Source organism: Anopheles arabiensis, chromosome 2 (genome assembly GCF_016920715.1).
Source record: "Anopheles arabiensis isolate DONGOLA chromosome 2, AaraD3, whole genome shotgun sequence".
Classification (NCBI taxonomy): Eukaryota; Metazoa; Arthropoda; class Insecta; order Diptera; family Culicidae; genus Anopheles; species Anopheles arabiensis.
Window position 1 is genome coordinate 110077874 of NC_053517.1, and position 22618 is coordinate 110100491.

The 22618-nt window shown below is 47.7% G+C and overlaps 4 protein-coding genes across 7 annotated transcripts in view; 2 read left to right on the forward strand and 2 right to left on the reverse strand.

Moving 5' to 3' along the window:
• Positions 1-16996, reverse strand: part of LOC120894346 (opsin-2) — a 56515-nt gene extending 39519 nt beyond the window's left edge. The window contains exon 1 of one of the 3 annotated variants that reach the window (XM_040296868.1): positions 16655-16996. The gene's annotated coding sequence lies outside the window, so the exon portion shown is untranslated. Of the gene's footprint in view, positions 1-8472; positions 9113-9148; positions 9168-16654 lie in introns of those variants that run through there. The other 2 variants (XM_040296872.1, XM_040296871.1) reach the window with 2 other exon arrangements.
• On the forward strand, positions 6087-16642 carry LOC120894349 (carbonic anhydrase 7). Its single transcript, XM_040296875.1, has 7 exons — positions 6087-6453; positions 7213-7476; positions 13126-13170; positions 14231-14395; positions 15068-15206; positions 15281-15614; positions 15959-16642. The coding sequence occupies exons 2-7, from the start codon at positions 7332-7334 to the stop codon at positions 16304-16306; spliced, it is 1176 nt and encodes a 391-aa protein (XP_040152809.1). The 5' UTR covers positions 6087-6453; positions 7213-7331; the 3' UTR covers positions 16307-16642.
• Positions 16700-18297, reverse strand: LOC120894350 (SAC3 domain-containing protein 1). The gene is made up of 4 exons (XM_040296876.1): positions 18083-18297; positions 17825-18010; positions 17026-17761; positions 16700-16868 (listed from the first exon to the last, which is right to left on the reverse strand). The coding sequence occupies exons 1-4, from the start codon at positions 18139-18141 to the stop codon at positions 16779-16781; spliced, it is 1071 nt and encodes a 356-aa protein (XP_040152810.1). The 5' UTR covers positions 18142-18297; the 3' UTR covers positions 16700-16778.
• An 860-nt stretch (positions 18298-19157) lies between these two features.
• On the forward strand, positions 19158-22073 carry LOC120898498 (leucine-rich melanocyte differentiation-associated protein-like). Of its 2 annotated transcripts, none has more exons than XM_040304437.1 (4): positions 19158-19606; positions 20926-21024; positions 21106-21249; positions 21320-22073. In XM_040304437.1, the coding sequence occupies exons 1-4, from the start codon at positions 19581-19583 to the stop codon at positions 21942-21944; spliced, it is 894 nt and encodes a 297-aa protein (XP_040160371.1). In that variant the 5' UTR covers positions 19158-19580; the 3' UTR covers positions 21945-22073. The 2 variants fall into 2 exon arrangements, with proteins under 2 accessions (XP_040160371.1, XP_040160372.1); XM_040304438.1 differs by lacking the exon at positions 19158-19606 and adding an exon at positions 20322-20591.
• The last annotated feature ends 545 nt before the right edge of the window (positions 22074-22618 follow it).

The following is a 22618-nucleotide window of genomic DNA, read 5'->3' on the forward strand; positions in this document are numbered from 1 at the left end:
GGACAGAAACTCCTTAAGAATTTTATGTCCTGTCATACTGAGCGCACCACACACATACACACACACGGAAGCAACGGAAGCAGCAAGCTAAGATCAATCGTTTAGCACGGTATCAATGATGAAAACACCATTTGACATTGGCATTGGCTGAGCACAAATTTCATTACCTTCTATACACAATGAACCTGCCGCCATTGTTGTTCCCCTTGGCCGTGAGGCTGGTAAGGTTGGGACAGATCTTCGCTGGACGGAAGTGGGATAACTCCCCCGAGTGGTAGAGAGCGCAGTAAGAAGTGCAAACAATTGATCACATTGCGAGTGGGCAGGAATGTTTGACTTTTACTTGGGAAAACCTCTGCAGACTAGGGCAGAGTTTTGAGGGGGCGGAAAAGGAGCTTCGGGGGCTATCTTTGCTGAACTGTTTCCGTTCCCAAGCCCAAGTTATTGGATGTTTTTCTTCCCCGACCCTGTTATTGTAATGCGGAAATAAAATCGATCGCAAAAGGTTATTCTTATTCTCGGATTGTGTGTAACGAGGGCCGGCCGGCAGCCACTCTCCCGTTTGGGTTAGGCAAATGGCAAACGAACCGTGTAGCGGCACTTGGAACCGGCAGCACATTTAGACAAGGTGCAAGATGCTAACGTCTTTCTCCTTTCCGTGATTAGCATACTCGAAGGTAAATATACTGGGATCTGGAAATCAAAGCAGAAAACGGGCGCGAGAGTGCGTGGTGAAGGAGAATGAAGCCTGGGGGAAAGTCAAAGTTGCAAGCGAAGCACATTTCTACACCGAGAAGCGACGGCGGCGGCTCGGGTAGAAGGAAGAAGGAAAACAAATGAGACTGTGGCCAAGGAAAAGCTCGAGCGCATCTTAATACGAAGCAGTGGGCGTTTTAATCGAAACAAGACACAATCGTGGAGTGGAGTAACGAAATGAACAAAAAAAGGGAAAGGACTTTGAAGCCATTCGTTATGATGGATGAGACGGAAACGAATACAAATGTGTAGCAACAAATGGTATTCGAAACAGATAGGAATAGAGAAGAGAATATGTGAATTTTGAGACACAAGGAGAGAAAAAGAGAGTGGGAAAACTCAACCTCAATTGGATTAGCATAATCCACCCCAAAAAAAAAAGGGTTCCCCAAATAGGGAGGGAATTAATTCATTTAAACATTATAGCGCTGCAAGTGTACAAGAAAAAGGATAACAAGAGTAACCAATGTATAAATAACACTTCCAAAAACAGCAACAAAAAACGAATAAGAATAAACCGCCAAAAAGGCCGCGAAGGTCCGAAAGATAAGAAAATGGAATCACGTATCATTGCGCGCTGGGATGGCAATACAAATGACGATAACGAGAGCAACAGCAGCAGCAGGAGAAGACGAACCTCAAAATGTGTAAATGAATGAAGCCAACCCAACGCGTGTTCGACGGGATGGAGATTAAAGTGCGCAAGAATCGAAGGGATTGCGAACATGGGGAAGCTACTTCACTTTGGGGAAAATGGGAAAATCCACAAATGAATCCCCAACAAACGACCGGTGGTGGAATTGGAAACAAATTTACTTCGAACAAATAAACTCTCGTAAAGTAACTTTTGCTCGTTTTACCTCGTGTGTGTTTTTTGTTGAGTTAAAAAAGTTAGTTTTCCCGTGCGAAGTTAACGCTTTCCAATCGATCAGATTTTAGAAAACAACCCGTTCTTTGGCGCGTCCATCTCCTTGGCAACGGGGAAAGGACCCGCACCGGGAAGCTTTTTACGCAAACGGCTAACCGAAGCGGATACGCAAACACACCCACAGCATCCTACTAGTCTCCCCGACAGCTTTTTCGTCCACTCTCGATCGAAGTTGGACTTTTGGTAGAGTAAATCACGCCAAGAAGTACGTAGTTGATGGCGAAAAGTGAGATAATTTCATTTCCGTTTCGCGTCTAGTGCTCTTGTGGTAGGGAACGCGAAGCAGTAGCATGTGTGTGAGTATGCTTCTGGTGTAAAACTTCATGAAAAATTAATCCCACTTGCGTGCACTGGGCAAGTAAATAGATAGGAATGTGGCTGTGGTAACAGAAAACTAACCTGCTGGGAACCAAAGTCTAGTTTAAGACACTTTTTTAAAGCATTCTTCGCAACTTGAGTGAAAGCATTTCCATTGCGGTTAATTTTGCTGCTCCTCCGCACACCCCCCCCTCCCCTTGCTAATCACATTAAGTTTGATCATCTTTGAATTATTTGTGGTTGGATGTAAATCAAAGCAATGTCTCCCAAGCTACCGATCCTTGCTTCCTACCTCCATGCCTTCATAAACGTTCTCCGGAGAGATATTCACTAAATAACTTCTGCTACTCTGTGTCCGGTTGTCGCCGCATGTACACAGCACCTTACATAACCTACCCGAAAGCTTATCACATTAGCTGGCAACGAAAAAAGGGCAAACCGACGGAACTTCTCGGACACCGATGGACACAACTCGGATAGTCGGAAATGGGTGATTTCCTATGGCCGGTCTAGCACACTGTTGCGCATCATTTCCATCTCCCATCGGGGCAATGGCGACACGACATGGCAGTGATTGTTGGCGGCGTTAGCTCCTTCCCTATACAATCAGGACATTGAACGATTCCGATATGTCGTTTAAAGGCACGCATCGAAACTTTTTGCCTTTGGTCATTCCTGGACACACACAGGCGAACACACAAATCGAAACATCAAGTTATCGAATCATGATGATAGGATGTGAAGACACGGGCGATAAGAAGGTGTCCCATGAGAAGAGGAACAGAGTGAGAGAGAGACAGGCCTACAGCTAATGATATGGAGAACAAATTGGAAAAACAAACTGCACGCGGCCTGTGCCCAAAAGACAAACACTATTGATAATTAATTTGTTTCCAGAAATTGAAGAAAAACAATCTGATCACACTGAACACTAAGTGGACTAAGATGAAACAAAAGACGGCGTGCCCCATCGCGTGCCGTTGTTGCTTAAGGAAATGATGTTTTTTCTACCTTCTTGTTGTTGATAAAATCTCAACTTAGCTACTGTTTTGATCTTTAAAGACCGTCGCTTGCCAGTCTGCTCCCCTGAAGCTTCACTTTCAATTGTTTGTTCTGACCGATTTTAATGAGCAAAGCCGCTTTTTGAATTGAATTGCCCGGTGATGCCGGGCTTTCTTTCAATTTCTTCCAAGAACTTGCTAACAAATACACACTTCTGCATTAGTTAGAACTGAAAATTCAAGGAAGCTTACAAAGCCCCAGCACCAAGCTGTTTAAATGTTACACATTTTAAAGAACTCTGACTAAACTTCGCTCGGTGCCCATCCGAATGGGTTCGATGGGCAAATTTAAAGATGTTTATACAGGTCCGTCTCCGGAGTATGATGGAACGAACTATGGAAACGCCGAGGTTCTCGGTTTCATGCAAAGCTATATTTGGGGTGATTGACCGGTTCTGCGGAAAACATTAGCCATATTTCTGGAGAATTGAAGGTTGAAGAGGAAACGTTTTCATAATAAATCATAACATGTAACAGGTTGCTGGAAGAAGATGTGGCAGTGTAAACTTAAAAGCATCATATTCTTGGACGGAGAAGGATGTTTGGAGAAGCTATTAAGGGGAAAATTTTGGTTGTAATCAGTGTGAGATAAATCGTACAAATTATGTTGGCAAATGTTTTCATGGGAAAGGAAATTTGCGCCAAACGGAACGTTGCATGCTGCTGCCTTGGATTGAAGAAATTTTCTTGCACACAAGAGTTGTACGCAAGCTGGCATACAGCAGCCCGGTAGGGCACGGTGGGAAAATATTGGACAAAAGTGTGAAAGATGAAAAGATGAAAGAGGTAATAAAACATAATTCCATACTTCCACAAGTGTGTGTAAAATGTAATATTTACAGGATTTTCCAGGAGTTCTCATAGGAGTGGGACACTTCCTTGACTCTTTCTTATGGGAAGTAAACTTCATGTGTTGGAAATTTGACTCTATGGCACCCTTTTGGGACAGGGTCCTTGAAAATTCCTATTAGATTTGTCCAACAAGAATGCCATAGAGTCAAATTCCCATTACATAAAGTTCATTTCAAGTTTGAAAGAGTCAATAAAGTGTCCCACAGCTATAATAACTCCTAGAAAACCCTGTAAGGAGAAAAATCAGGCCATTATTGTTATAAAGTTAAAGACATGTTCAACGGAGTAAGAAAATGTAGATACACGAGCTTTGGATTTCCCACGAGAGTTTACATTCAAATTAACTTTGCAGATTAGAATGGATCTCATCAGTAGAAAACAAAAGAAACGAACAAAAAGCTGGAGATGTCCTTTGAAGAACAAAACGATACACGATTCTGACTCATGTTCATTCATATCCGGGTCAAGATCAGGAAAATGCCATGTAAATGGAGCAATTTTAAGCCGGTAAAACTATTCATTAACATTCCCCTTTATGGACGCTTTTACTCTTTCCCTCTTTGCACGAGAGAACAAACACGGAAGCAAAGTGATATCACTCTACAAACGTTAACAACTATCAGAATGCCGTGTGCACCACCATCGTTATAACCACGTTATTCCGTTCATCCTTGACCTTAGCGATTGCGCCGCAAACGAAGCAGAAGGATTGAATAGATTTCATTTATTCATTTACGACCATCCCATCCAATTTTCCAGTGAAGTTGCACTTCAAATTGGTCTCCTGTTCGAACGTCCGACTGTCCTTAAGTCATCCTGTGTTTGCATTTCCACGTGCACGCTTACCTGTCCACGCGGTGCAACTACAAGCAAAAAAATGGAAACACAGACCACCCACCCATCGTTGCAATTGCCGGCCTGTGGTTCCCAAGAGAGGCGCGTTGCATTTTTAATCGCTCCCCGCCTACCTTTTGGAAGGAAAAATGCCATTCCCCCTTTCCTAGCCGCTTGTGTGACATTGTTAATGTGCCGATGGACACAACACAAGTGACCCTCCCCCTAGGGGGAAAGGATGAACGACGCCTATGAAGCCGAGGTATCAGTTGTGTCAGTTTCCCAGGCACAACCACCCTCCCCCGAAAGGGACTGTGTGGGGGGTTGTGGGTGAGACCACAAGACCCGGGCGTTGCCGACCGGGTGAAAGAGATGCAACGAAAACAATATAAATCACCGTGCGCCAGTGTGGCCACGAAGAGACCGACCACTTAACGAAGCGACACGAGCGAACGAATAAAAAAACCAACGCGAACGCAACACTCAGCTGACGCAGGCCCGCGAGTAAAAGCAGTAGTAACACCCGCAGAGCTCGACAAATCCACCTGTGAGGTACTGTGCGGTGCTATTTACATTTTCAGCTGATTTGATGTGTTGTGGCTGTATTGAGATATCACAATGTACGTCTTGATCGATCCCCTACTGTGTTGCCTGATGTTGCCAGGGACATACCGATTGCCACATAGAAATTAGCACGTAAGGAGATAAAGTCAATGTGTCGTTGGCAGGGTGGCTTGGTGGTAGAAAGAGCATTCCAATCAAAACAAACCCAATTTTACAAGTCATCTATATCCATCTACACGTGGGCATGCCTCAAAACAGTAATTAATTAGTGGCTTCAAGGGCTATTTTAATTGAGCACGATTTTTACAACTCTTGACAGGCACAAAACTGTTTGATATTTTAGTCCCACACATGCCAAAAACCGTCCCACCGTTATGCTCTTGTTACGTGCGAAAATACGTCCGACGGTGATAATTTCCACAACCAACAAATCGAATTAGCACTGTTCGTCCAGTGCTGTTGGTGCGTGAGTGATGTCAGAAGCTTTGCAGAAGTGTGTAATCGAACGGAAGTTGTCTGACCAAATTCTCTTCTACCTCCAAACAACGTCCCAAGACCACCGTGGTGCAGGCGGATGTGTCCGATAACGAACCTGTTTCCGAGTGTCTGGGCCCCTAAAAGTAAGCAATTCCACGCTGATATATGAGTTATCCCATGCTGTGCCGGATTACAATGCTTCTTCCTCAACACGGGCGATAAGAACCGTTGCAGTGTTTCTCAAAACGTGTTCGTGCCGTTTGCCGGTCTGTGGCAGAGCGCACTCGTCATTCTCGGTCAACGATCGTCCCCCCGCCGGCGGCAAACCGAAGAAGACGACAAACCGATGACAACTTCATCCGATCCGGACGATAAACCGCGTATTGTTCGATAGAGAGCGACCGTGCGAGCGCTAGGGAGATCCATCTCGGCGGAGTAAAATCAGATCGCATTGCCTGGAAAAGCTTGCTCGCGTGCGTGTGTGTCCGTTTGGTGCCGCGGTGCGAAGGTTTATCAGTGACAGTGTCCACCCAGACGCGGCTCAGTTCTTCGCTGGACGTCGCAGGGCTAGGAGGGACCACCAACCGGAACCGTTCTTGATCACGCGCGCGCGCGCCCTCGCTTGCGTTCAGTCTCTCCTCGGCACTGCCATTACCCCTGCAGGTGGGCATCGTAAGAACACGAAAATTGTTCTTTTCACCAACAAGTCAAACTCGTAGAAGTAGTGCAGTAGTGTTGAGTTTTTAAAGGGGCAACATATAAACCAGGGCGAAAGGCGGATGCGATCGTTTCTTGTTGAGGCTTTTGGCAGTTGAGCATACATAATGAAGCATGTGGTGAACATTAGTGCATTTTTGCAGACGATCGTTCCTTCAGGCCAGAACACACACCCTCGTGCGTGCTTCAATATGTGCAAACACTTTCTGTAACTCTTCGTACGCGCGTGTGTGTATGTGCGTGTAAGTGTGTGTAACGGTGAATTGCAGCGAATCGACTTCCGAAACGGGGTGAAAGTGTCGATGTGCGTGCGATTATAATCTATTCTCCCTTCTCCTACAAACTCCATTTCCCATTGTTGTTAGGTGGGTGGGTGTCTGTGCATCAGGTGCGCCGGCAGTTGGATGAGGACTCTTGGACTACCAGTCTGCGGCTGCGACTGTCTGGGGGGAGACGGAGACGGTCCGTCAATCGCCGCAGAACGCCGGACGGGGCAGTGGGTGTTGTGTTGGCTAAAGTAAATTGATTTTATTGATTCGTCGGGCTTTGCGAAACGTTGTCAGCGTCGTACGGATTGACGATTGATTGGTTTGGGGATGGTGGAACGCGCGCGCGGTTGGTTTGCAGGGAAAAGCGGGAAAGTGAAAAGCCGTGAGCGTGTGTGAGTGATTGTGATCTTTCCGTTTATCTGTTCAATCGTTGCAGAGTGTGATCGAGCTGCGTGTGCATCAAAGTGTGATCGCGCGGTGGTGGTGTTGACGGCGCTGACTACCATTTAAGACGCTTCGCCGAATAGCTTCAACCACCAAACCACCAACCAGCATATGATGGCAGCGACTACCACTACGGAGACGACGACGACGACGATGGCGGCTCGTGTCAGCCATTGTAGTAGAAGCCACCGAAGGCGGGGCAGCAGTGGCGTTGGCGGTGGTGTTATGCTAATCGCATCAATTTTGGTATTATCAGGTAATTTTCCAATTTAACACTCCACACCCCGACCGGTTCCGTCCCTTTTGCCACAGCCGGGTGTTGAACATGTGATGCGTTGATGTGGGGAGGGGGATGGTTTAAATTTTATTTTTATTTCGAGAAGTTAGACGAGACGGGTGGGAGGGGTGGGGGACCATACAGACATATAAATATATATAAAAGGCTGTTTTGTCTGGACATTGGCTGAACCATCGGCACAATGAAGGAAATGGTAAACGAAGCGGAAAAATGTCGTCCATATGCAAAACAAATCGCTTCCTAAAAAAAGGCGTTTATACGAACTCGAATTATGTCTGAGTGTGTGTGTTTAATGACTTTTTTCTAATTTAGATTGTGAGGGAGTAGTAACCTACAGCTAGGAACGGTTAAGCAGGCAAGAAAAAGCCTTTAAAACACTCTTCCAAATGAGCCGAAACTGAAATAGTTTCAACAAGGGAGGGAGGTGTTACAAGGGCCCCGGGAGGTGGCATCGGACATCGGTGGGGCCGGATTTGGAGGCCTTGCAAAAATTTCATTCAATTGAAGCTAGTTAGACGCACTCGGTCACACCACACCATGACCACTCACTTTGTCCCCGCCGTGTGAGTGAGTGGTTTGGCGGGAAGGAAGTTTGCAAAATAATACGATTGGGATAATAAACGCATCAGGATTACACACACACACGCACACACGCACACATACGCTCTTGACAACGATCGCAGCATAGATCTGGCCCCCATTGTCTGCTGTGCGCGAGGTGAGCGCGGATGGATGCTCTCTTGTCGCTTTTTACATAATTCCACTCGCTTTAGCTCACATTCCCCGCAGATCAGCTGATACTAGCCCGCTCAATTAAACATAATCACATCCTGACAGGCACGATCACGATCATCGGCGATCGACCGAAACCCCAACCTGGTGTGATCGCGTTTGTGTGTGTGTGTGTGATGGTGGTTGAAATGCTGACAGCATTTAATTATTTACGATACTTACGCCTATAAATAGGCGCCCGCCTTGCATGTGGTAGTAGAGGGCGATCGCCACGGCAACCGAAAATAATTTGTACCGAGCAGAGCTCACTTGCTCACTTAAGAATCAGGTGGATTGTACGGGGAGGGGGTTTTCTTTATCTTTTTGCTTCTGCGACACTGTGTCACACAAAGTCTGACGGTCGGTTTGGTATTTGGTTGCTTTGGTAGGCCAACGGTTGTTTGTTCGCAACGGTCAGGGTTTTACAAATAATGATGCGAAACACGAGCCGCCCGTAACCCGTCGTAGTAAAATCATCCACTGGGAATGCTGTTTTTCACAAAAAAAGACGTTAGTAAGACCTTCACAGCAAATGGAAGCAAGACAACATTGTTCGCTTTCAAGTCCAATTTGTTTCGACGACCGCACGCGTTGAAAATGGGAAACTTTCCACGCTGACTCACAACTGAAGGGATTTTCCTCGATGTGTTTGAGTGCGACAGTTTTAGATCCGAATTAATCCGGCACGTAAATATCATCATTATTGTGGATCAGAATTCGATCTGTTGGCTGTGAATTTTCACGATAGCTTGAGAATTATACTCCCCCAAAGGGTGGGCTAGACTGTTTGGTTTGGCTTTTGCTAGCGTTTACGTGGGATTTGCCCATTGAAGAAACCGAGCGAAGGAACTTTCCGTACGTCAAGCAGCGAATATAAATCACGATTCTTGCACATGATCGTTGCCAGCTGATCAGCATACTCGCGAAAACTTGAACGCACACTCGTCACATTTGAATTGTGTAAAGCACCGCATATTTTTTGCATATTATTCCACACCACAGAACACATTTCATTTCCTGCCGATGGTCGTTGACTGCATGGTGAATATTCATCGCGTACAATAGCTGCACCCTACTGCTGCTGCTGCAACCGCGCGCGCACCTCCAAACGGCGCGAGAGCAGAAACAGCTGGTGGCGCGCGATCATGATCACCTGTTTTCGTGTCCAAATGGGAGGCCGAGGGGTCTTTTTTTGGCACAAAACGCTGTGACATAATACTGTTCTTGCTGGCATTCGCGAAAAACAAAATTAGGGAAACAAACCCCAGACACAAGAGCAAACATTAAACTTGACCTTGGACAGAGCAGCCACAAAATGCCAACAACACCACGAAACCTAATCTAGGTGGAATGACGCAGCAATAAGAAAGCCATATTCAAATGGAGCGATAAAAAGACGATAAACAGTATTGAAAGTAAATTAAAAAGTCCATCATCATACGTGGGATGAGTTCCGTCGACCGGTTGCTACCGGTTTTGTTCTGCAAGGAGAGCTGGGATTAATGCAAAAGGACGCTTCAACAAACAAACCAACAAGACACGGCAAAACATCCAAATGCATTTCAACCCCCCTTGCGATGAGATGTTGACTGATGACGCAAATTTGTCGACGATTACTGTCCCTTCCCCATCTACTCCCACACACTCGCAACACACAAAAAAGGGTCGTGATAATTCCCTCCCTCATGCTTGCAATCAATTGCAAAACGGTCCGTGTGTTTGGGGGGGAAGCGAATGTGTTTTCTTAGATATCCGGATTTGAGCGGTCAACTTCCGGATTGTGGCGCATCGGCGCGGCGAGATGAGGTGCTTTTTGTAGCAATTTATCATAAGCACGCAATCTTCCCTGGATTCAGCCACTGCAATGACCGATGACACTGGTTAAACGATTGCCCGGTTGACATTGAACCTGGGAGCGAGAGAGAGAGAGAGCGATGAGGAAGGTTAAGCGACGTTTTCCAGACATTAAATCATTTGCCTATTTCCCTCATGTCGCCATCGCTCACATGTCATGTTCCATGTTTTGTCGGCAATTCCGGTGGCATTGTGTTTGGCGTACTCACGTACTACAGCGGCACCTCAAGGGGAAGACGTTCGCAAGTCTGATGCCTGATCTCTGATACGAACCAGTACCTGAGCTGATTTCGACACTCTCAGACCACTTCGGGGTGAGGTTGGGAAAAACTTGTTGTTGTATGGAAAATTTATGTGTCATACAGGGCGCGACTGAATGCGTTCCAACACTTGGTGAGAACTTCATCAACAAATCTGCAGTGTCTTGATTGCATTTAAACGATGCATCAACGAATGGTGCATTATTTGCAATGCTCTGAAGACGTTCTCCCTCAAGGTTAAAAGAACTCCTCAAAGGTGACCACAATCGGCCCATAATGACATAATATTGCGAAATGAAACATCTTCAAGTGGCGAATGTTTCTCAAGTGCACAATCCAAACAAGCGCTCAAGTACGAACAGTACCGGAACTTGGCGTTTGCAAACAGGAATACTGCTACTTGAGTTGATTATCGTACAACTAGAAGTCATTCAATCACCACTTCCTCTACCTAGAACCGCTTTATCTACCAAGAAGATAGCAGAAGGAAAAATCAATTAAGAAGGCCGTTTAGGGGGCCGTCCAGGAGGGATGCACAGCCCGATGACTCCTCCAACCAGATTGCATAGCAAATTGCAGCCGAGCGCTTGATTGCACCTGCACCAACACCGACATTAGTGTGCACTTCAAACACACGGGGCGGCGGTGGTGTGATCGTTTGAATAAAATATGCAACATCCGCAAATACCCCCGGCTCACTTCCCGGATATGTCCCCCCAATAGATGCATTATTGATGCACCGGTTGATAAGACTGGAGTGCATTAGTAGCGCCTAACGATCGACAACAAAACAAACGGGCTCAACATCCGTCCCGAAAAACTGCGATTGTTTTCGAAACCTGAAAAGGTTCTACTAGCGTTGACAACACAGATTGGTATCGCGCAACGCATCATCACGCATCTGATCGTGTCCCCATAATGATTGACACAAAGCTTGTTGATTTATGGCTTTCAGGAAGGAAAGGCCCGCGTTAAGAAAGTAAGCGGCGGACATTACGGCCCAAACCCGCATCGAACGAGCCGAAAGCCAATGAGCCAACGATGGAGTGTCAATTGCGCTAATAATTCGTCATTAGAAGCAATTGCGCGAAGCGAGGGTGTTGCAGTCTCCACGCCGCAATCGTTTCCTTTGTGCGGACTTTGTCTCCACTGTCAGAGAGAGAAGTGTCGCTTAAACGGTGTATGGAGAGTAAATGGAATCAAACGGTTACAGTTGCAGTAAAACATATAAAACACCCATAAAACAAGGGCTGTCACACACACACACAGACATGGTCCCTGTCAATTAGTGCCGATGGGATTGTTGCATCCCAGTGAGGAGATGTTGATGCACTTGCACTTGATCTTGCTGCTGGGCACACCAGCTGGCAGAGAAAGGAGACACCCTGGCGGGTGACATTAAATGGCCGTGTGTGTCGTCCACGAGCTTCCTGTGCGATCGTGTGTGTGTGATCTATATAATTCGCTAGAAGGGCGTTTTCGGATTTCGTCCCAAGCCGGCTGGGAGTATCAAGTTGTCCCAGGCAGGCACACGTCTTCTCATGGTTACTTTCAATTAAATCAATAAAGACCATTGAAAGCAGAGCGCTCGAGCGGCGGGTTGATATTGATCCCTTTGTGTCGGCTAACCCCCAACGCGCTCCGGAGATCATTGTACCGGATGGCTTTATTGTGAGACCCTAGAACATGAAGTATCCAAGGGGGGTCATATCACGCAAGTTCAGGGTTAATCAAGAATGTGTCCGCGAGGTCAAATCAGGCGTGAGATTTACGATAGCGATCACGAGTCTGCTCATGCACGCGTCAGAACTCCAAAACTCCCAAACACAACACACGCGCGCATGGGTTGGCAATTTCATCATCATCCATGCCCGCGCAGAAAACCCGCTCTCCGCCGGCGCTTGCAACGTGAAAATTGCTACCACAAACATTCGACGGAGGTTTTGATGGGCGCGCATGTGAGCGCGTCGATCACGACACAAACACACACACACACACGGCGGGAGCGGCACGAATCAGGAAGTCAAATTGATTTTTCCAATACCGCGTGAGCGTGCGCGCCCAGCCGACCGACAAACACAATTTTCACTCCATGCCGACGTAATAGCCGACCGCATTATGGGTAGGGAGAGAGGGGGGGAGGGGAAAAATACCGGGAACTTTGTTTTTAAATTGGCCAAGACATAGTTGTCTCCAAATCCCAACCCCAAGCCCCAGGCCAACATTGAGCTCGAAACACCAGATTATGATGGGATATGTTGTCTCTCTGTGGGACAACCACCGCTTGGGCGGATGTTTCGCATCTTAGCACGGCCATGGAATGGACCTCTGACGCTCTTAACCGAAGCAATGCAGTTCATCCACGCGTGGCTCTGTGCAGTACACTCTGCAAGTGAGCTTTGTGTGGTTGTTGTGGTTTTCGAACGCTCCACACGACGCCATGGCTATTGGGGGCGAAATTGGATGCGGCCATGCGGCCGTAAATCCATGACCAGCTGGAACACCAGCTCTCTTTGTTGTATGTTGGGTGGCAATAAAGGTGGGCAATCTACTGGTAAAAACATCGATCATGCAGAAACCCATTACCAGTCAGACGTCATGATTTACGGACAATTGCTGTGGACAAACACACACACACAACAGCTCATAGATCTCGTGATCTTAACGATTGAGGTTCAATTTTCTAAACATTTATTCTTTCCCTCTTACTCTCCTTTTACAGTCCATTATGGCCACGCACAGGATTTTGGATACGATGGCGATAAAGGTAAGTGTGCAGAGGCAGGAAGAGATAATTTGCCTACAAACTGTGTCCCTTACGACTCCAACGTCTAACGTAATCATCGACCGATGTGTGCGTCGAGGAGTCTATTTTTCCATCGTGACACACCCGAGAATGATGGTAGCGTGAAAAATGCATTCCCAGCAAGCGCAATTCCGATGGCCTGCACAATTATTTCATTAAAATCCAATTCTCTACATACACACAAACACATGTGCTGCTGGTCTAACAGAACGAAGCGTAACGCTTTGTGGTGGATATCGGTGGAATTTGCTTCCATTACCGCCCTTCGTGCTACTGTGTGAGTCGTTCTGGGAGGAGCCTTCATCTAACATCTTTCACCCGCAAAAGACCGACCGAAGGCAATCCATTAGCTGGCTCACACACACACACACACACACACACACACACACACACACACACACACACACACACACACACACACACCCCATTCACAACACACCGCACGTGAACTGATCATCAGATAAATGGATCCGATCCGTTCCACCGGAAGAACCGCGATGACGTGGACTGTAACGGTGGAAGCAGAACAAATATTGCCCACACCATCAGATCCTCCCAACTGCATCGTCATGCACCTGGGGAGGCGCGCATGCACTGCACTGCTTTCACAATCGGATCAATCGGGACGGTCCCCTTCTCTCGCCCTCCCCCGCACTGCTCCCCTTCCATTTGCGTGGGATAATTAAATTGTGCACTTGTCGATGTTGTGTCGCGTACGAGTTATGAATAATTGATTCGAGTCGGTCGGCCGTCGGTCTCGACATAGAACTGGCCATCGTTTGCTTAACTCTTGCGCATCACAGTGACAAGGGATGCGGGGCGGCGGGGGCGGGGGGATGGTTGTTGTGTATATTGTGATGTATTGTCGGCAAAATTGCTACAAAGAATGTAAAAAGTGATTAATGATAACTAGAACATGGCACGTTACAAGCGCCACGTGTTCGGCGCTTACTATTTCCCACGTGTACGAGTGTTTCTAACGAAAAGTTCTTTAATATTTCTTCCCCACTTTTCCGTGCAGGACCCTCCCACTGGGGTGAACAGTACAATTCCTGCACCGGCAAGCACCAGAGCCCTATCAACATCAACTCGCTCGACGTGAAGAAGGTCAATCTGCCACCGCTAATGTTTCAGGGCTTTGATGTTTCACCCCGCGAAACGAACCTCACCAACAACGGTCATACCGGTAAGTGGCTTATGTTATATGCTTTTACATTGCAAAATGCAACTCAACAACAGTTGGTAAAGATTTCTCCCGAAAACCAAACAAAACGGCCACAAAATCTTCGATTGCACACGGAAACGGTTCGGTCACCTTCGCTGTTGCTTCCAACACTAATTAGAACCCACCTTAAACGGGTCGTTTTCGAAGGTGTTTAGATAAGGCGTGTCTTTCGTGTTCAGGAAGCTTCCACGCAGAAGGTTAATTAGTACGCTACCTCATCGCTCGTGTCGTGTCGTGTCAATTGGCCAACTTAAGGTTGGTCGTTGGTGATCACTCCCTCCCCACTGGCTGTTACATAGTAATTACAAGAAAGTATCAACAACGCTCCCCTTTAGTTCGGTGCGATCGGTAAGATTGCTTCGACAGTTCGGTACGATTGAAGTAATGCGAGACAACCCTGAGTTTGCTAATCAATTCGCCAAACCACGATCGCGCTCCCGTATCCTTCACCGACCGCCGATGGCGTCGTCTTCCGAACGCGTCGCCGCCACGTGCCACGGGGTGAACAGAATGACGGTCACGCTTAACGTGAGGTGTTTCAAATTAGCACCCTTACGCCTACGAACATTGCAAACACGCGTCCCGCCAGCACGCCCTAATGTACAACCGATTTCGCCGATTTCCTCTTCACAGTGGTCGTCACGATGGAGTCCGAGGTAACGCCGACCGTGTCTGGAGGGCCGCTAACGGGCGTTTACGAGTACTCGCAGCTTCACTTCCACTGGGGCGATAACGATACGTTTGGCAGCGAGGACATGATCGATAACCATCGGTAAGAGGGGGGGGGGGGGAGGAGGAACACAGTGCCTTTCGGATGTTGCGCTACTTCACCGGTGATCTTTCCAGCTTTCCCATGGAGCTGCACGTGGTGTTCTTCAAGCAGGAGTACAAAAACGCACGCACCGCCCTGAACCATCCCGATGGGTTGACGGTGTTGGCGTTTTTCTTCGAGATCGCACCCGACGACAATCCCATGTATCAGGAGTTTATCGAGCTGCTGGGGAATGTCACCGGTAGCCACCTTTCCGCCCGGTTCGATACGCCGCCATCGCTCAAGGACCTGATTGCGGACGATTTGCTGCATTACTACACGTACGATGGTTCGCTGACGACACCGCCCTGCAGCGAGGTGGTCACATGGATCGATTTTAAGGAACCGATCTTACTATCGCACGCACAGGTAAGCGCAAGCTGTGCTGTGGTGGCGGTGATCGGCAAGCAAGGGGAGTGTGGTTTGCTTAGTGCCTTACTGTTAATTAAATTACACCCCGCGTATCAACCAATCTATTATCTATAAAAAGATTTAATCCAAGGTGCCACTGCTTGGGTGATCGTTCGCATGGGGGCGATATCGGTGACGATGTAAGGCGATATTGTGACGCCGCAATTAACACTGATCCTATTTTTAAACCGTTCTCAGCAGGTCACGATCGCTTTTCAAGCCTACAACAAAACAATTAAATGGCGTTTGATGGCGACCAAAAATTGACCATATTGTTAATGGCTCTCCAACTCCAATTCCAGGTACAAGCATTCCGAGCGCTGGAAAATGAGGAAGGACACCCACTGACACACAACTTCCGTCCGGTGCAACCGCTCGGCGATCGGGTGGTGCTCTACAACACGGATGAGATTATCAAGCAGGTCGATCTGGATGGTGAGCAGCCGGAGGAGCCGTCGGAAGCCGGCGTTGACACCAACCAGCTCGATACGGGCCGGTCGGACGAAGCGCCAAAAGCACCCAGCGATCCAAACGGCAGAAAGCATCCGCGCAATGCTGGCACACCATCGATCGCAACCCGGTGGTCGTCCGTGGCAGTTGTCGCGCTGCCGTTGCTATGGACCGCTTTCCTTCGCTCGGAACGATACTAAAGAACTAAAACCGATCCTTTGCAGTTGTAAATATAGCGAATAGTGTAGTAGGGAAGCACACGTTAGTGTTGTAATAGATAATCCCGAGGGTGTTAGTTCCGACCGACACGCGTTACATTGTTACCAGAGAGACAGAGAGAGAGCGAGAGAGAGAGAGAGCTACTAGTGAACCGTGATACGAGCAGATACGAACAAGAGGAAGCGATAATTAAGCACAATTTTAATGCCACAAACAAAACACAAACACAGAACAGATACAGCTCGCATGTAAGATTTCTAGAATAGAGCGCATCGCTTAGGAAAATTATCAAATAAACTAATTAAAACGTATTTGAACATGTTGCCTACCTTTTAACGATGGTCATCGGACCGCAAGCTAGTAATGGATTAGTGTTTGATTTGCTCTCTTTTTTATTGTTAAATATCACACACGAGATCGGTGTACGTCGATGCTGCCCCTCCGCTGCACTGATCATCCATAGAACCCGCCCAGTAACATCCTTGAAATGTTTCGGCAACGATCTAACACATCCTCGATTCGGGGGACTTTGCGTGGTTGAAGCTAGAAGGAAAAAATGCGAACGAACGAACGGATACACGGTACTGATCGCTATCTCGCAACCGACTATCGGCTTGGGCCCGTCTCCGCGACGAGCATCAACAAACGGAGGCAAACTCGATTGATTGGATGAATGGATGGATGGTGATTAAAAACTTACCGCGCATCGCTGACCATCGAACTGAGCCTTCTCGAATTTCACCGCCCAGCTACGGTTCCCCTCCCCGGCGTCCGTCCCGTCCGTACGCGCCACCAGCTGAAGGTTATAGTGACGACAATCGTTCGCCAGGCACGTGCGCTCGCGACCCTCGTAACCGAGTACGCTTTCCAGCCATTCGAGCGGTACCGTTTGCACGCGGCTCTGGTACGCAATCGAGAACTGCTGCAGCATCCGGCGCCGGAACTGGGGCAGCTGCAGGGAGGCGACGGCCGCCTCTAGCGGACTAAAGCGGAGCAGGTTTCGTATCGCCGCGCAATAGTTCCCCCGGTGGCACTCTAGCTGCGTGGTAATGTGAAGCCGCAGCTCCGGTTCCGAGGCACCGTATCGTGCCAGCGCCGATTGTGTCGCTTCCGGGCTGCCGATATTGAACGAAAGGTACAGTCGTTCCATTTCGAACCGATTTAAATCGCCTCCGTCGAGCTCTTCGTAGCAGCGGAGCACTTTCTTCAAACACTCCTGCAGGTGTTGGGCACAGATTTTCGGATCAAACTCCGCGATCGGTGCTTCACAAAGCCGGTAGGCGCTGTAGCAGAGGAAGCGTACTATCGGCTCAAGGATGGGCAACACTTCACCGACGGACAGGTTCTGTATGACCATTTCCTGCCGGATTGCTCGCATACGATCGAAAATGAATTCATAGCGTTGATGGAACGGGCGCCGTGGGTCGGGAAGCACACTGAAATGGAAAGACAATGAGCGTAAATATCGAGTAAGATGTTTGGGCCGTCGCTATACAAACATTGTTAGGAGATAATGGACCGTTTCCAGCAGCATTCTGGGTGTGCGTATTTCCCACGGCTTTGGTTGTCGTCGGTCGGCAGCCGACCGAGTAAACTCTTTCACCATCCGACTGCGATCCGGCACACCCGCGGCACCGGCGTCGGGATCGGTTTCGAAGAAGTGTACCATCCGTTCGCGGATCCGTCTGGAAAAGACAAGAAAATTGCATTGTAATACGGAAAATCGCAATCAGAAAGTAGCAGAAGTTCAGACTAACAAATCAATCTCCGCTTTTGGACACATCTCGTCGCAAGTTCCTCGGATGAATTCGTTCATTGTTTGGAGTAGTAACTGGTAACGGTTGGATAAAATTATCTGATTAACACACAACTAGCCCTTCAACAAACATAAAGACACTTAAATTAAATTAAATCTTCTAATTTTCTAATTAATTTGCACAGTCGGCTAGTCGCGAACAGATTTGTTTGTAAACAAACGATTCCCTCGTACGAGACGTCAAAAGCGTAAAAATGACAGTTACACCGGGTTGCGTTTATGGGGTACAGTTCACTACTGCAAATGCGATTGGAACATGCACAGTGGTCGCTCCAAACAGGTTGGTTTGGACATGAAAGGTAGAATTTGAATATTATTTCATCCGTTAAAACCCGTTGAGACTGTTTTAAGAACAGAAAATTGTTTCGATTGCCAAATATTATTAAATAGTAATCCATAGTCAAATAAAAATTGCTGATTTCTTTGGATATTAGCAAGCTTCTGTTTTTAGTAGCTTCGTTTCATTACCATTCGAGCTTGAGCTCTTAACTAACGGTTAAGTATTAACTAACTGTGCCTTTTTGTTCATCTTCTTTTCAGCCTCAAAGTCAGAACTTTACTCCCAACCCAACGTCCGATTAGTCGCTAGCTGCAATGCGTTCCGAATCAATTGCTCATGACTGATTGGCACTTACACAATCACACCGATTCTAATACGCTCAATGGTGTGGGGCTCAAAGTGAATACGATTAACACAATCCACCCAGCCCTGGATGGTACCGGGCAGACTGGAATGGAGTTTTTAAACTATGGCCTTGACGCGTACAAAATAAACACGCTCCCGTTTCGGGAGTGGATTGCAAAACCGCAGCCAACAGAGCACTGCTAAGGATTCCGCGGTTGCGGTTTATTAAAAGAAACAAATGCTCAGAAAACGTGGTCCAAATTAATAAACTTGCTGCTAGGCTGTGTCCCGCGTGGGAATCGATGTGCGGTGCCGCTCCTTCGGGAGCTCTCGGGGAAAGTAGGAAATGGTTGGCCCACTCTCACGGACACACACACATGCAGTAGTTCTGTATGCAAAGATTGTACCACTGTACCAAGGAGCCCTCGGCACGGTCTGCGTCACTTGGTCTGTGGCAGCAACGCAAGCAAGTGTGTGGTAGCACGCGACAGGAAGCGCGCGCTTATCGCGGCTAAAACTACTCGGACTAAAAAGGGCACACAATCGGCCACAACGGATTCGATTCGTTGCAGGTTTTAAGCATTCGTTGTGCTGTGTGAAGTGTTGTGTTTCGTTATGCTGCTGCACCCAGCACGATCTTGGGAAACAATCGTTTGAATGTATTTCTAAACTTAATCTAACGACAGCGTGCGTTTTCTGTAGATCGTGAATAGAAACGGTGAACAACAAGCAGAGGCATCTTTAAGTGAAAAGATCACAATTGTGCAGCATTCTGACAAATTGTCCCAGAGGATCGTCCTTATCAGTATCAATTATGCAAGCCATCGGCTACAATGAGCGGTAAGTGAGCTTCGCAGAACCGCAGGAGAGGACCGTCATTTTGTGAAAGTGCGTAATAGCAAAAGGGGAATGGTGGATGGGTGCCATGTTTAGAGCGCCAACGGACAATGTATCAATCGAACGCATAATTCAATCGGCACAATTTACACTTCCGTAATCTGCCAAGATGACCTCGCAGGGGGGAAATTAATTACTGCAACGATGAGTGTAAGGAAAGGGAAGAGTAGCTGCGGAAATTCAAAGGTCCATCGATTGCGCAGCATCAACAGAGATTACCACACAGTAGTGGCGGTATAGTTGCATGATCAGTGTTCGTTGGGAGAAGATCAAGTACCGAATTCACATCACGTTCTTCTTTGCATCATCGAAACGAGCTGCCGGAACACGACGCTATCGTATACTGAGCTGATAATAAGCTCGGCAGAATACCCGTGAGAGAAAGTGGCACAGTCACGGCACGGTCTCTTATCACACCGTCATCGTTTGATGATCGTCACGTTGTGGTGCGTTCTGTCCGAGGGCGCTGAAGCGTTCCATCCCTAATCGAATGCGTTTCAGATTTTGCGCCACTAGCGTGTGTCTTTTTGTTCAAGTACTTTCACATGTGCCTTTTTTGCCCTCTTACCGACAATTGCAACCACTCGATGGATGCAACAATCCCAGGCTTAACCACAATCTAAGCCCACGGGTAATGATGGGGCAGGGCAGTGTGCGTGTGTGTGTGGTGACGAAGTAGGACGTTATCTTCATCAAGAGAGGATCACTTTTCTCGTTTTTTTATGGCTTGTGTTTTGTGACATCTCTTTAGGGCCTCACAGAGAGCGAGAGAGTGCCTTGAAAAGCGTGCTGCATGGTGTAGTTCTTCAGTCGCATTGGAGCAGCGAACCGGGACCGAGACTCTGCGGCTGAAGTTTTAAGAGAAAGTGTGTCGGAGTGTGGACAAAATAGCAAAGAAAAGGGCCATTAGAAGACTCGAAACAATGATGTAAATAGAAACAAGCACACGGATCATCTTCATCATCATCATTACTCATCCAAAAGCACAGTGATCGTTGTCCCGATCGTTCATCTCTCAACCTCTTTTGTGTTGATGCTGTTGTGTTGATTCGATTGTGTCCTATTTGACTAACCTCGTTCTCTCGCTCGCTCGCTTGTCTAATGGCGCATTGAACCGTCAAATTTCGGTGCGGTACACGAATGTTCTGTTATCAGAAAACAAATTGTCCCGGCTACTTCCATTCGTTCCATCCCGTTCCGTCCCATTGCACACACTGATGGAATGAAGAATACATTCCGTTTGTTTGGGTTTCTGATTCCAGATTTTTCGTCGACAATTACTCCACCATGGACGAGGACGATGAGCTGTATCTGAGCTACGACTGGTCATCGGACGCGATGTCGATTAAAAGTGCCGGAAGGTGAGTTTTTGTGGAAAAAAACAGGGAAGGAAGCTAAATAGGTCTTATATAATTGTTTGTTCGCAATTCTATCTCTCCCAGTGACTCAAGCAAATCGGATGACATTGACCAGAACGGCGAGCGGCTCTCGTTGGCGTACGAACGATTGTCACAGATCCCGCGCAAAATCGCCGAGAAGTTCTCCCGCACGACGACGATCCTCGATTTGAGCTACAATGAAATCAAGTAAGAGACAGAGATCAATGTAAAGGATCTTTTTCCACTGGAACTCATTTGTCCTTGTGTCTTCCTGCAGAGACCTCTCCTTCCTGACACACTTCCGGCAGCTGAACACACTCATCCTGGACAAGAACGTACAACCGGACGAGCGAACGCTACCGACCCTTCCCAACCTGGAGCTGCTCTGGCTCAACCACTGTGATATCATTAACCTGCAGAACTGGATCTATCGCATCCGCGAATGCTGCCCCTCGCTCAAGTACCTATCGCTGATGGGTAACCCGGGTGCGACCTCCTCCTTCAACGGCAACTCCACGCTCGAACACAACGACTACCGGCTGTTCGTGATCAGTATTCTACCGCAGTTGCGCTACCTGGATGACGCAGAAGTGACTGCCGCCCAGCGTACGCAGGCGAAAAGCTTCAAGCACAGCTACAACCTTAACCAGGGACCGTACAACATCTTCGAGACGGTAGGGCGTCGTCAGCAGCCGGTACTGCTGCCAAGTGGGGTCGATGCTCTAACCACAACACCACCGGTAACAGCAACAGCAACGGTTAAGACAACGCCAACGACGACCTCGACGGTAACATCAACCTCTAAGCAGTCACCAGCAGCTTCGACGAAGGTGTCCAGCACCGCACAGAAGAAACCCCGAAAGCGTCGCAACGGTGCCACACAGTCACAGGGAAATTCGTAATTACCTTCCCTACACGAGGCACGGAAGGTGGCTAGTGTTGCAAGGTGTGCTTCCATTTTTTTTGTAATAAACAATTGACCTCAAAGCATTATACGAATGCTTTGTGCACGATTACAGCAAAAACATAAACACAGCCAAACTGTTCGCATTATTAGGAAGATTGTTTTGAGAACGATCACGTAGCGTGACCCCTTGTGGTTGGTGTAGATAGGGCTCTAGTCTAGCTGCCAATGCTTGGAGCTGGTAGTGTCTGTGTGCGTTAGAGAGCGTTTTGTGGTCACCGGTCAATGTCCCGTGGCGGGGAGCAGTTGGGAGCTCTGGCTAAGAAAGTTCTTGATTGTAAATGACGTCAATCGGCTGTTGCTGATTGTGCTTTGAGTTTGTGTGCAGCAGTCGTCGCTCATCTGGCATCTGATATTTCATCGCACTGGTCACCTTGGTGGTGTAATCGAATCCACGCTCTGCTCGAAGTGGCCCCGTGTCCCGCGAAGGGAACATCCCGAAGTGCCCTGGCCTCATCGATCCACAGGTGAGATTGAAGGGGGGTTTTGGTCACGTGCTGGGTGCGAGTACGGCGCAGTTAGCCGGAGGTTCGGGGAAGTTCCAGGGAAGTTGCTATTTTTAACAAGAAAGGGCACATGATGTGCATACGCCATGCACGTCGGGTGCATCCA